Here is a 13,663-nt window from a genome sequence, read left to right as displayed (position 1 = left end):
CCCAGTGATGTGACGTCAATCGATTATTGATGACGTCATTAACAATTGCAGCTTGGGTCAAAGTTCAAATTCTTGACCAATCAAAAGACCAGAAAGTCATATACCACTAATGGTATATAACATATACTTATCCAACAGTCGGCATATTTATAAAATATTGGCTTGAGAGTGGATTAACACAGCGTATTGTGGTAGAAAATCTCTTATTCCATATATCAACACTACAGGGTACATTACACTGATAATGTAATATTAAAAACAAAAATATCACACAGACAAATTCATTGAATAACAGGCAGATAATATGACAAATAGAGGATATTTAATGGTTCCCCTGTTTATAACAAATTTCATGAGTATGACAGAAAATATTGGTATATCCTGTCATACGAGTGAAATATGTTATATTCAAAAGAAAACCATTCAATTTTCTATTTATTAATTTTTAATAAATAAATGAAATATAATAAATATGTGACTTATTGTCTCCATCATGTTAAATACTTTTACATGCACATATGACTAACAAATAAATAAGCAACATTTACATTAAAGATGCTATATCTCTGACAAAGAGAAATTATGGTTAAGATATAGGAAAAAAGAAACTGGCTGTTAGAGCTATTACACCCTCCAAATGTTATAAACCTTACACTATAAAGTTATAAACCTTACACTATAAAGTTATACCTTACACTACAAAGTTATAAACCTTACACTATAAAGTTATAACCTTACACTATAAAGTTATAAACCATACACTATAAAGTTATAAACCTTACACTACAAAGTTATAAACCTTACACTATAAAGTTATAACCTTACACTATAAAGTTATAAACCTTACACTATAAAGTTATAAACCTTACACTACAAAGTTATAAACCTTACACTACAAAGTTATAAACCTTACATTATAAAGTTATAAACCTTATACTATAAAGTTATAAACCTTACACTATAAAGTTATAAACCTTACACTATAAAGTTATAAACCTTACACTATAAAGTTATAAACCTTACACTATAACGTTATAAACCTTACACTATAAAGTTATAAACCTTACACTATAAAGTTATAAACCTTACACTATTAAGTTATAAACCTTACACTATAAAGTTATAAACCTTACACTGTAAAGTTATAAACCTTACACTATAAAGTTATAAACCTTACACTACAAAGTTATAAACCTTACACTATTAAGTTATAAACCTTACACTATAAAGTTATAAACCTTACACTACAAAGTTATAAACCTTACACTATAAAGTTATAAACCTTACACTACAAAGTTATAAACCTTACACTATAAGTTATAAACCTTACACTATAAGTTATAACCTTACACTATAAAGTTATAAACCTTACACTATAAAGTTATAAACCTTACACTATAAAGTTATAAACCTTACACTACAAAGTTATAAACCTTACACTATAAAGTTATAAACCTTACACTATAAAGTTATACCTTACACTATAAAGTTATAAACCTTACACTATTAAGTTATAAACCTTACACTGTAAAGTTATAAACCTTACACTATAAAGTTATAAACCTTACACTATTAAGTTATAAACCTTACACTATTAAGTTATAAACCTTACACTATAAAGTTATACCTTACACTATAAAGTTATAAACCTTACACTATTAAGTTATAAACCTTACACTATTAAGTTATAAACCTTACACTATAAAGTTATACCTTACACTATAAAGTTATAAACCTTACACTATAAAGTTATAAACCTTACACTATAAAGTTATAAACGTTACACTATAAAGTTATACCTTACACTATAAAGTTATAAACGTTACACTATAAAGTTATAAACCTTACACTATAAAGTTATAAACCTTACACTATAAAGTTATAAACCTTACACTATTAAGTTATAAACCTTACACTACAAAGTTATAAACCTTACACTATAAAGTTATAAACCTTACACTATAAAGTTATAAACCTTACACTATAAAGTTATAAACGTTACACTATAAAGTTATAAACGTTACACTATAAAGTTATACCTTACACTATAAAGTTATAAACCTTACACTATAAAGTTATACCTTACACTATAAAGTTATAAACCTTACACTACAAAGTTATAAACCTTACACTACAAAGTTATAAACCTTACACTACAAAGTTATAAACCGTACACTATAAAGTTATAAACCTTACACTATAATGTTATAAACCTTACACTATAAAGTTATACACCTTACACTATAAAGTTATAAACCTTACACTATAAAGTTATAAACCTTACACTATAAAGTTATAAATCTTACACTACAAAGTTATAAACCTTACACTATAAAGTTATAAACCTTACACTATCAAGTCATAAACCTTACACTATAAAGTTATAAACCTTACACTATCAAGTTATAAACCTTACACTATAAAGTTATAAACCTTACACTATAAAGTTATAAACCTTACACTATAAAGTTATAAACCTTACACTATAAAGTTATAAACCTTACACTACAAAGTTATAAACCATACACTATAAAGTTATAAACCTTACACTATAAAGTTATAAACCTTACACTATAAAGTTATAAACCTTACACTATAAAGTTATAGTTTACACTATAAAGTTATAAACCTTACACTATAAAGTTATACACCTTACACTACAAAGTTATAAACCATACACTACAAAGTTATAAACCTTACACTATAAAGTTATAAACCTTACACTGTAAAGTTATAAACCTTACACTATAAAGTTATAAACCTTACACTATAAAGTTATTATAAACCTCACACTATAAAGTTATAAACCGTACACTATCAAGTTATAAACCTTACACTATCAAGTTATAAACCTTACACTATCAAGTTATAAACCTGACACTAAAAAGTTATAAACCTTACACTATAAAGTTATAAACCTTACACTATAAAGTTATAAACCTTACTATAAAGTTATAAACCTTACACTATAAAGTTATAAACCTTACACTATAATGTTATAAACCTTACACTATAATGTTATAAACCTTACACTATAAAGTTATAAACCTTACACTATAAAGTTATAAACCTTACACTATAAAGTTAAACCTTACACTATAATGTTATAAACCTTACACTATAAAGTTATAAACCTTACACTGTAAAGTTATAAACCTTACACTATAAAGTTATAAACCTTACACTATAAAGTTATAAACCTTACATTATAAAGTTATAAACCTTACACTATAAAGTTATAAACCTTACACTATAAAGTTATAAACCTTACACTATAAAGTTATAAACCTTACATTATAAAGTTAAACCTTACACTATAAAGTTATAAACCTTACACTATAAAGTTATAAACCTTACACTATAAAGTTATAAACCTTACATTATAAAGTTAAACCTTACACTATAAAGTTATAAACCTTACACTATAAAGTTATAAACCTTACACTATAAAGTTATAAACCTTACACTATAAAGTTATAAACCTTACATTATAAAGTTATAAACCTTATACTATAAAGTTAAACCTTACACTATAAAGTTATAAACCTTACACTACAAAGTTATAAACCTTACACTATAAAGTTATAAACCTTACACTATAAAGTTATAAACCTTACACTATAAAGTTATAGTTTACACTATAAAGTTATAAACCTTACACTATAAAGTTATAGTTTACACTATAAAGTTATAAACCTTACACTATAAAGTTATAAACCTTACACTATAAAGTTATAAACCTTACACTATAAAGTTATAAACCTTACACTATAAAGTTATAAACCTTACACTATAAAGTTAAACCTTACACTATAAAGTTATAAACCTTACACTATAAAGTTATAAACCTTACACTATAAAGTTATAAACCTTATACTATAAAGTTAAACCTTACACTATAAAGTTATAAACCTTACACTACAAAGTTATAAACCTTACATTATAAAGTTATAAACCTTACATTATAAAGTTATAAACCTTACACTACAAAGTTATAAACCTTACACTATAAAGTTATAAACCTTACACTATAAAGTTATAAACCATGCACTATAAAATTATAAACCTTACACTATAAAGTTATAAACCTTACACTATAAAGTTATAAACCTTACACTACAAAGTTATAAACCTTACATTATAAAGTTATAAACCTTACACTACAAAGTTATAAACCTTACACTATAAAGTTATAAACCTTACACTATAAAGTTATAAACCATGCACTATAAAATTATAAACCTTACACTATAAAGTTATAAACCTTACACTATAAAGTTATACCTTACACTATAAAGTTATAAACCTTACACTACAAAGTTATAAACCTTACACTATAAAGTTATAAACCTTACACTATAAAGTTATAAACCTTACACTACAAAGTTATAAACCTTACATTATAAAGTTATAAACCTTACACTACAAAGTTATAAACCTTACACTATAAAGTTATAAACCTTACACTATAAAGTTATAAACCATGCACTATAAAATTATAAACCTTACACTATAAAGTTATAAACCTTACACTATAAAGTTATACCTTACACTATAAAGTTATAAACCTTACACTACAAAGTTATAAACCTTACACTATAAAGTTATAAACCTTACACTATAAAGTTAAACCTTACACTATAATGTTATAAACCTTACACTATAAAGTTATAAACCTTACACTACAAAGTCATAAACCTTACACTATAAAGTTATAAACCTTACACTATAAAGTTATAAACCTTACACTATAAAGTTATAAACCTTACACTATAAAGTTATAAACCTTACACTATAAAGTTATAAACCTTACACTATAAAGTTATAAACCTTACACTATAAAGTTATAAACCTTACACTATAAAGTTATAAACCTTACACTATAAAGTTATAAACCTTACACTATAAAGTTATAAACCTTACACTATAAAGTTATAAACCTTACACTATAAAGTTATAAACCTTACACTATAAAGTTATAAACCTTACACTATAAAGTTAAACCTTACACTGTAAAGTTATAAACCTTACACTTAGTCTATAAAGTTATAAACCTTACACTATAAAGTTATAAACCTTACACTATAAAGTTATAAACCATGCACTATAAAGTTATAAACCTTACACTATAAAGTTGTAAACCTTACACTATAAAGTTATAAACCTTACACTGTAAAGTTATAAACCTTACACTATAAAGTTATAAACCTTACACTATAAAGTAATAAACCTTACACTATAAAGTTATAAACCTTACACTATAAAGTTATAAAGTTATAAACCTTACACTATAAAGTTATAAACCTTACACTATAAAGTTATAAACCTTACACTATAAAGTTATAAACCTTACACTATAAAGTTATAAACCGTACACTATCAAGTTATAAACCTTACACTATAAAGTTATAAACCTTACACTATAAAGTTATAAACCTTACACTACAAAGTTATAAACCTTACACTACAAAGTTATAAACCTTACACTATAAAGTTATAAACCTTACACTATAAAGTTAAACCTTACACTATAAAGTTAAACCTTATACTATAAAGTTATAAACCTTACAGTATAAAGTTATAAACCTTACACTATAAAGTTATAAACCTTACACTACAAAGTTATAAACCTTAAACTACAAAGTTATAAACCTTACACTATCAAGTTATAAACCTTACACTATAAAGTTAAACCTTATACTATAAAGTTATAAACCTTACACTATAAAGTTATAAACCTTACACTATAAAGTTATAAACCTTACACTATCAAGTTATAAACCTTACACTATAAAGTTATACCTTACACTATAAAGTTATAAACCTTACACTATACACTATAAAGTTATAAACCTTACACTATAAAGTTATACCTTACACTATAAAGTTATAAACCTTACACTATAAAGTTATAACCTTACACTATAAAGTTATAAACCTTACACTATAAAGTTATAAAGTTATAAACCTTACACTATAAAGTTATAAACCTTACACTATAAAGTTATAAACCTTACACTGTAAAGTTATAAACCTTACACTATAAAGTTAAACCTTACACTATAAAGTTATAAACCTTACACTACAAAGTTATAAACCTTACACTATAAAGTTATAAACCTTACACTATAATGTTATAAACCTTACACTATAATGTTATAAACCTTACACTATAAAGTTATAAACCTTACACTATAAAGTTATAAACCTTACACTATAAAGTTATAAACCTTACACTATAAAGTTAAACCTTACACTATAAAGTTATAAACCTTACACTATAAAGTTATAAACCTTACACTATAAAGTTATAAACCTTACTATAAAGTTATAAACCTTACACTATAAAGTTATAAACCTTACACTATAAAGTTATAAACCTTACACTATAAAGTTATAAACCTTACACTATAAAGTTATAAACCTTACACTATAAAGTTATAAACCTTACACTATAAAGTTATAAACCTTACACTATAATGTTATAAACCTTACACTATAAAGTTATAAACCTTACACTATAAAGTTAAACCTTACACTATAAAGTTATAAACCTTACACTATAAAGTTATAAACCTTACACTATAAAGTTAAACCTTACACTATAAAGTTATAAACCTTACACTATAAAGTTATAAACCTTACTATAAAGTTATAAACCTTACACTATAAAGTTATAAACCTTACACTATAAAGTTATAAACCTTACACTATAAAGTTATAAACCTTACATTATAAAGTTAAACCTTACACTATAAAGTTATAAACCTTACATTATAAAGTTAAACCTTACACTATAAAGTTATAAACCTTACACTATAAAGTTATAAACCTTACACTATAAAGTTATAAACCTTACACTATAAAGTTATAAACATTACATTATAAAGTTATAAACCTTACACTATAAAGTTATAAACCTTACACTATAAAGTTATAAACCTTACACTATAAAGTTATACCTTACACTATAAAGTTATAAACCTTACACTATAAAGTTATAAACCTTACACTATAAAGTTATAAACCTTACACTACAAAGTTATAAACCTTACACTATAAAGTTATAAACCTTACACTACAAAGTTATAAACCTTACACTATCACACCCTCCTAAAGTTTGAGCTCTATTTCTATCTTCTAAATTGAATACTAATTTTATACCATTCTAAGTCTGCATGTAACTTTCGGCCTTATAAGGGATTACTTTTAGGAGCCATCGTTTTTGCTGTTCTTTCCATAAATTGGGTTCATCATGTTCATTTTTATGAAGTATATATGCTGACATACGCTATCGATCATGTAGCATCTATAAACTATGATTAAGCTAACCAGGCTCTACACAGCTGGCTGAGGTCAGCCATCTACACTCGTATAGAACTCAGCATTTCAATAATAAATAAAGAATGTTCTACTTTCATACTATATATTGCACAATTTCAGACTAAAATTTAAAACTTAGCACAAGAAGCAAAAGAGCCTAAAAGACAACTGGATTTTCCAGAAACAAATTAGTTTTGCCAACTTCAGACTCAACACACCCTATAAATAACAGTCACTTTCCTGTATGTAACACCATGTATCATGATTGTGGTTATTACAGAAACCTAAAGTGACATGTTTACAAAACATAAAATTGAACGGGTAAATAAAAGTATAGAAATACCATTATATCTCACACTAGCACACAATAGACACTTCAATATTGGAAGGATGGAATGCTGAATATGTACAAGTAACATTGAGTATTATACAAGCTCCGGAATACCAAATTAAATACATGTTAATGATATCTATTGTGTGTGCATCAAGTCATGGACACACACAACCTCAGGTTTAACCTAGTCCTCAAACATATATAGGACTTCTCCTTTGCCATTCTACGAGGCAATAAGTTGTTTTCAACACTATACTATGAGGAGTATAAAGAAATATGTAAGAAGTTTTGATAATTAACTATGCAGTCCTGTGATGTGCAGCAATTACATTGTTTATCTTTGTAAACAATAAACAACAATAACAACACAGTGTACTACATCCCACCAACGATACCTTATAAGTATTGACCAATGTTGATCATCTAGCTTCTTTCCAAGAACTAATCAATTTCATCATTTATGTGTAAAAAGTAAATTTGTTCAGAGTGCAAATTCAATAGGTTGTTCATTTTTTTATCAAGCAACCTTCAATGCTATAGAACTAAAAAATGAATTTCCATCACAAATAAACTGAAGCTCACTATTAATAAGATACATGTAACTTGTTACACCTCGATAAATGCTACATACACTTATATCAATTATAACATAACACAACCTTTAACTAGCCAAATGTACCATTAATAATGAGAGAATATTTGATGTATAATTTAACCCAAAATAATTTAATTTTGTATGAAACACGCATTTTCATTGGCTGAAATAATTTTGTTATACCTCCATTGACGTTGCGAAATGTAACGTCATTTTTTATTGGCTGGTGACGTTGCGTAATAATTTATCACAGAAAAGAGTTCACCAAAGAAAGTGAAATATCTTGGTGTGTATAAGACGAAATTAAATTATAAGAATTAACATTAATTATTTTTTCTGTTATACAGTCATAACATAAAAAACTGGAGTGTACTCTCTTCATAAACCGCTTCGCGGTTTATTTAGAGTACACTCCAGTTTTTTCTGTTATGACTGTATAACAGAAAAAATAATTGATGTTAATCCTTAAATAGTAGAGAAGACTCGTGTGATGTAAAATTTAACCCAAAATAGTAGAGAAGACTCGTGTGGAGTATAATTTAACCCAAAATAGTAGAGAAGACTCGTATGATGTATAATTTAACCCAAAATAGTAGAGAAGACTCGTATGATGTATAATTTAACCCAAAATAGTAGAGAAGACTCGTGTGATGTATAATTTAACCCAAAATAGTAGAGAAGACTCGTATGATGTATAATTTAACCCAAAATAGTAGAGAAGAATCGTCTGATGTATAATTTAACCCAAAATAGTAGAGAAGACTCGTGTGATGTATAATTTAACCCAAAATAGTAGAGAAGACTCGTATGATGAAACAACAGTAATAATACTTTACTGTAATTAACCCCGTTACATTTCCCAGACTACAGTACCGTGTAAATTTCCCTCAAACAACTATCCTTAGTTATATTGTTTCATTATTGTTATGTTCCAGATTTATCACGCCCACAATTTTCAAACATTAAAATATATTAATACCATTTCAGATTTATCACTCCCACAATTTTCAAACATTAAAATACATCAATACCGATACTTTTTACTCTGATATGTACAACTTGTTGTTTTGATACTGAATTTCATGAATAACAAATAAAGTCACAAACCAATACTAACACAATAACAGTCATATGATTTCCGACTTTGTCAACATTTCAGGTGATTTCTGACTTTGTCAACATTTCACATTTCAGGTGATTTCCGACTTTGTCAACATTTCAGGTATCAAATAACAAATATTATACAAACAAGATGTCAATGGGACTTAACAGTCACTTGTTGGTAGTTCTTTAATACATATTTCTCTCAATTTGACCCATTTTGACCTCGTGGGGAATCAGTCATAATTACATGCAAACTACCAAATTGCAATTTTATACTGATCATTCTAATCAACTTCAAATTATTTCCAATGATAATTCAACAAATGAGGCTTAAAATGTTATTTTCCTTGAATTTTACCTTCCTGAGGGTAAATGTGAGGCCCCAGGGTCATGAAATTCAAATTTTTGATAAAAGCACCTTTAAGTTAAGACCTTCATATCTATGAAGGGTAATTGTTTCTACCATATCTAGGAATTAAGAATAAGATATTTGAAATTTCAGTCAATTTTCATCAATTTGGCTCAGCCTATTAGCCCCTTGTTTCTGCAAAATTTCGTTGAAATTGGTTCAGGGGTTCAAGTGGAAAATAAAAATTGTTCACTAACATACGACAGATGGCGAACGGCGACAGATAAAAGTTGATTAGAATAGGTCACTTGAGACTTCATCTTAGCTAACCTAACAAAACCTATTCTAATCGTTATTAATTGATATTTTTCATAAAAAAAGAATTTTTAACCTCAATTTTAAAATTACAATGTCAGAGGTCAAACTAACCTCCATTTGACAATACAAGTTCGGTGGTTTAACTTACAAATCGTGAATAATACCAGGTCAAGGTCCAATAACTTTCCTAAGGTGAAGTAGAATTTCTTTTATCACAGATTTAATAGATACCAGGTCAACAGAAAAGAGTGGAATCAACAAAAACACAATTATAAAAAGCAAAATGCAAACAAAACCAACAAGAGACCCAAAAAGCCTGTATGGCTCACCTGCATATTGCATCGAATATGTACTAACATTTCTACAGAAGTCAGAATAATTGCGCCAGGTGAGCTAATAATACTATTTAACAACAGTTTCACTATGTAACTTTAGTCATATAGCAGTCAAAAACAATTGCAGCACTGTACTTATATATTGTTCAAGAAGACATTAATTTTACAGTACTGTATTTTCCCTTAATAAGACATGAATATTGCAAAAACACTGGTTTCGTTTTGAAATAACTGCTTTGAAAATTTAACTCTTCCTTCAATCAAAATGAAAACTAATTTGGTAACCTATGTGGTACCTGGTATGTAAACATCACCTTCATTCTAAATATGTGATATTGTAGGTGTAGGACAGGTTTTAGTACGTCAGCAAATCTACCACCAGCACCAGGTATAACAATATAGAACAATTCTCAGTTTGTCAACTCAGCAAATCACTTAACTCCAGAAACATGGTTTTGTAGAGAATGTAGGACTTTTCCGAGAATTATCACAAAATTAATTAAAATTAATTCTAACAAACTTCATACTGATATCTAATGTTTGTAAATTCACCAAAAAACACTCATATACATATATATATAGAGGTTACACAACGAGTGCTTGTTGGATATGGAATTTATTTCACTTGAGTAAGTAATTTTTTTAAGTTCAAAAAGACATGAGCTTTAGCAAGTGTCTTTTGTAACTTTTGAAAAATAACTTATGAGTTTGAAATAAATTCCATATAAAAAAAACAGGAGTCATGTGACCTGTTTCTACCACAATGATATATATATCCACCATTTAGACAGCCTCGGAAAATCATCATGATGTGAATATAATAACTATTATATACAAAACCAACAAAACAATCTTCCCTCAAATTCATACACACAAGATGACTCCCAATCCGAGTAAATCATCATCACCGCTCAAGTGCATCAAGCACTTTCATTATCTGTATCTTTATCACTTTGGTTGCCTCCCCTGCTTTTGGAATTAAGAATCGCTCCAAGTCCGACACCGTTATAGAGTTATCGTCCTCCGTACACCCGTATTTAAATGTGATCAGCTCTGGATGTCTCTTTTTGGATGTGATTTTGACAATGCTGCCAAGAGCCCGTCGTGCCTGGATGTGTGCCATGCCCTTACGAGATGTGATCTCTCGAAGGACATAGAGATGGGAGTCTGTCACAAATAGATATCTGCGAAAAGAAATCATTAAAATACTCATTGCAACAATTCTCTTCAAAACAAACAAATAAAAGGCCCTAGCTCATCTAGGCTAAGCTTTCTCAAATACAGAAGTAATCTACATTTATTCATTGAATAAATAAGTTTTGGGGCCTTTTATTCCAGCATACTATTGGCCTAATATCCAAGTCTCTTGATTACTGACATGATATTTAAAAAGTTAGCATGTGGATGACATTACAAGGTGTGGATGACATTATACAATACAAGGTGTGGATGACATCATACAATACAAGGTCAGGATGACATCATACATTACAAGGTGTGGATGACATTATACATTACAAGGTGTGGATGACATCATACATTACAAGGTGTGGATGACATCATACATTACAAGGTCAGGATGACATTATACATTACAAGGTCAGGATGACATCATACATTACAAGGTGTGGATGACATCATACATTACAAGGTCAGGATGACATCATACATTACAAGGTCAGGATGACATCATACATTACAAGGTCAGGATGACATCATACATTACAAGGTGTGGATGTCATCATACATTACAAGGTGTGGATGACATCATACATTACAAGGTGTGGATGACATCATACATTACAAGGTGTGGATGACATTATACATTACAAGGTCAGGATGACATCATACATTACAAGGTGTGGATGACATCATACATTACAAGGTCAGGATGACATCATACATTACAAGGTGTGGATGACATCATACATTACAAGGTCAGGATGACATCATACATTACAAGGTCAGGATGACATCATACATTACAAGGTGTGGATGACATCATACATTACAAGGTCAGGATGACATCATACATTACAAGGTGTGGATGACATTATACATTACAAGGTGTGGATGACATTATACATTACAAGGTCAGGATGACATCATACATTACAAGGTCAGGATGACATTATACATTACAAGGTGTGGATTACATACATTACAAGGTCAGGATGACATTATACAATACAAGGTCAGGATGACATCATACATTACAAGGTCAGGATGACATTATACATTACAAGGTGTGGAGTACATTCATTTTAATTATGAGGTGAGGATGACATGATACATTATGAAGCGTGGATGGCATTAATGTCAATTTAAAATCATTTATTGAACTCTTGTTCATCTGTAGAATTTTTAATGGAAAAAAAATGAAAATGCTAGTCTAGAGTAATGATGAAAAATGCTGTTTGTAAACTTGGTATTAAGATACGTACGTAGGATACATGTAGCCACTTGATAGGACTTCCTGACATTTACATGTGTACACAATGTCAGGTTTCTTTAGCCACGTCTCCAGACTGATGGTCTCCTTCCTCTCATCATCGGAGGAGCTCACAGTTTGATCTTCAGCTGGAAAGAAGGAAACAACTTATTTCTATAAATAACTATCAGTTCTATAACTTATGATGAAGTAAATACTGTAAAGCTGCAGTACCAGTAAAGTTAACAGGAGGAGCTAACATCACCCAAAGATAACACTGTGTGTCAGGGTCAGTACTAGTAAAGTTAACAGGACGAGCTAACATCACCCAAAGATAACACTGTGTGTCAGGGTCAGTACCAGTAAAGTTAACAGGAGGAGCTAACATCACCCAAAGATAACACTGTGTGTCAGGGTCAGTACCAGTAAAGTTAACAGGAGGAGCTAACATCACCCAAAGATAACACTGTGTGTCAGGGTCAGTACCAGTAAAGTTAACAGGAGGAGCTAACATCACCCAAAGATAACACTGTGTGTCAGGGTCAGTACCAGTAAAGTTAACAGGAGGAGCTAACATCACCCAAAGATAACACTGTGTGTCAGGGTCAGTACCAGTAAAGTTAACAGGAGGCTAACATCACCCAAAGATAACACTGTGTGTCAGGGTCAGTACCAGTAAAGTTAACAGGAGGAGCTAACATCACCCACAGATAACACTGTGTGTCAGGGTCAGTACCAGTAAAGTTAACAGGAGGAGCTAACATCACCCAAAGATAACACTGTGTGTCAGGGTCAGTACCAGTAAAGTTAACAGGAGCTAACATCACCCAAAGATAACACTGTGTGTCAGGGTCAGTACCAGTAAAGTTAACAG

General features: G+C 28.9%; 1 protein-coding gene across 1 annotated transcript in view; it reads right to left on the bottom strand.

Moving 5' to 3' along the window:
• Positions 1-9,362: 9,362 nt before the first annotated feature.
• LOC117340225 (TBC1 domain family member 23-like) overlaps positions 9,363-13,663 on the bottom strand; it is a 30,712-nt gene continuing 26,411 nt past the window's right edge. Inside the window, exons 16-17 of the mRNA XM_033901978.1 lie at positions 12,803-12,938; positions 9,363-11,542 (exon numbers count right to left, since the gene is read on the bottom strand). Of these exons, the coding sequence (XP_033757869.1) occupies positions 11,263-11,542; positions 12,803-12,938 (416 nt within the window). The 3' untranslated portion in view covers positions 9,363-11,262. The remainder of the gene's footprint in view (positions 11,543-12,802; positions 12,939-13,663) is intronic.

Source organism: Pecten maximus, chromosome 13 (assembly GCF_902652985.1).
Source record: "Pecten maximus chromosome 13, xPecMax1.1, whole genome shotgun sequence".
Lineage (NCBI taxonomy): Eukaryota > Metazoa > Mollusca > Bivalvia > Pectinida > Pectinidae > Pecten > Pecten maximus.
Note: the sequence above shows the minus strand (reverse complement) of the source record. Positions and strands in the feature narration are given on the sequence as shown.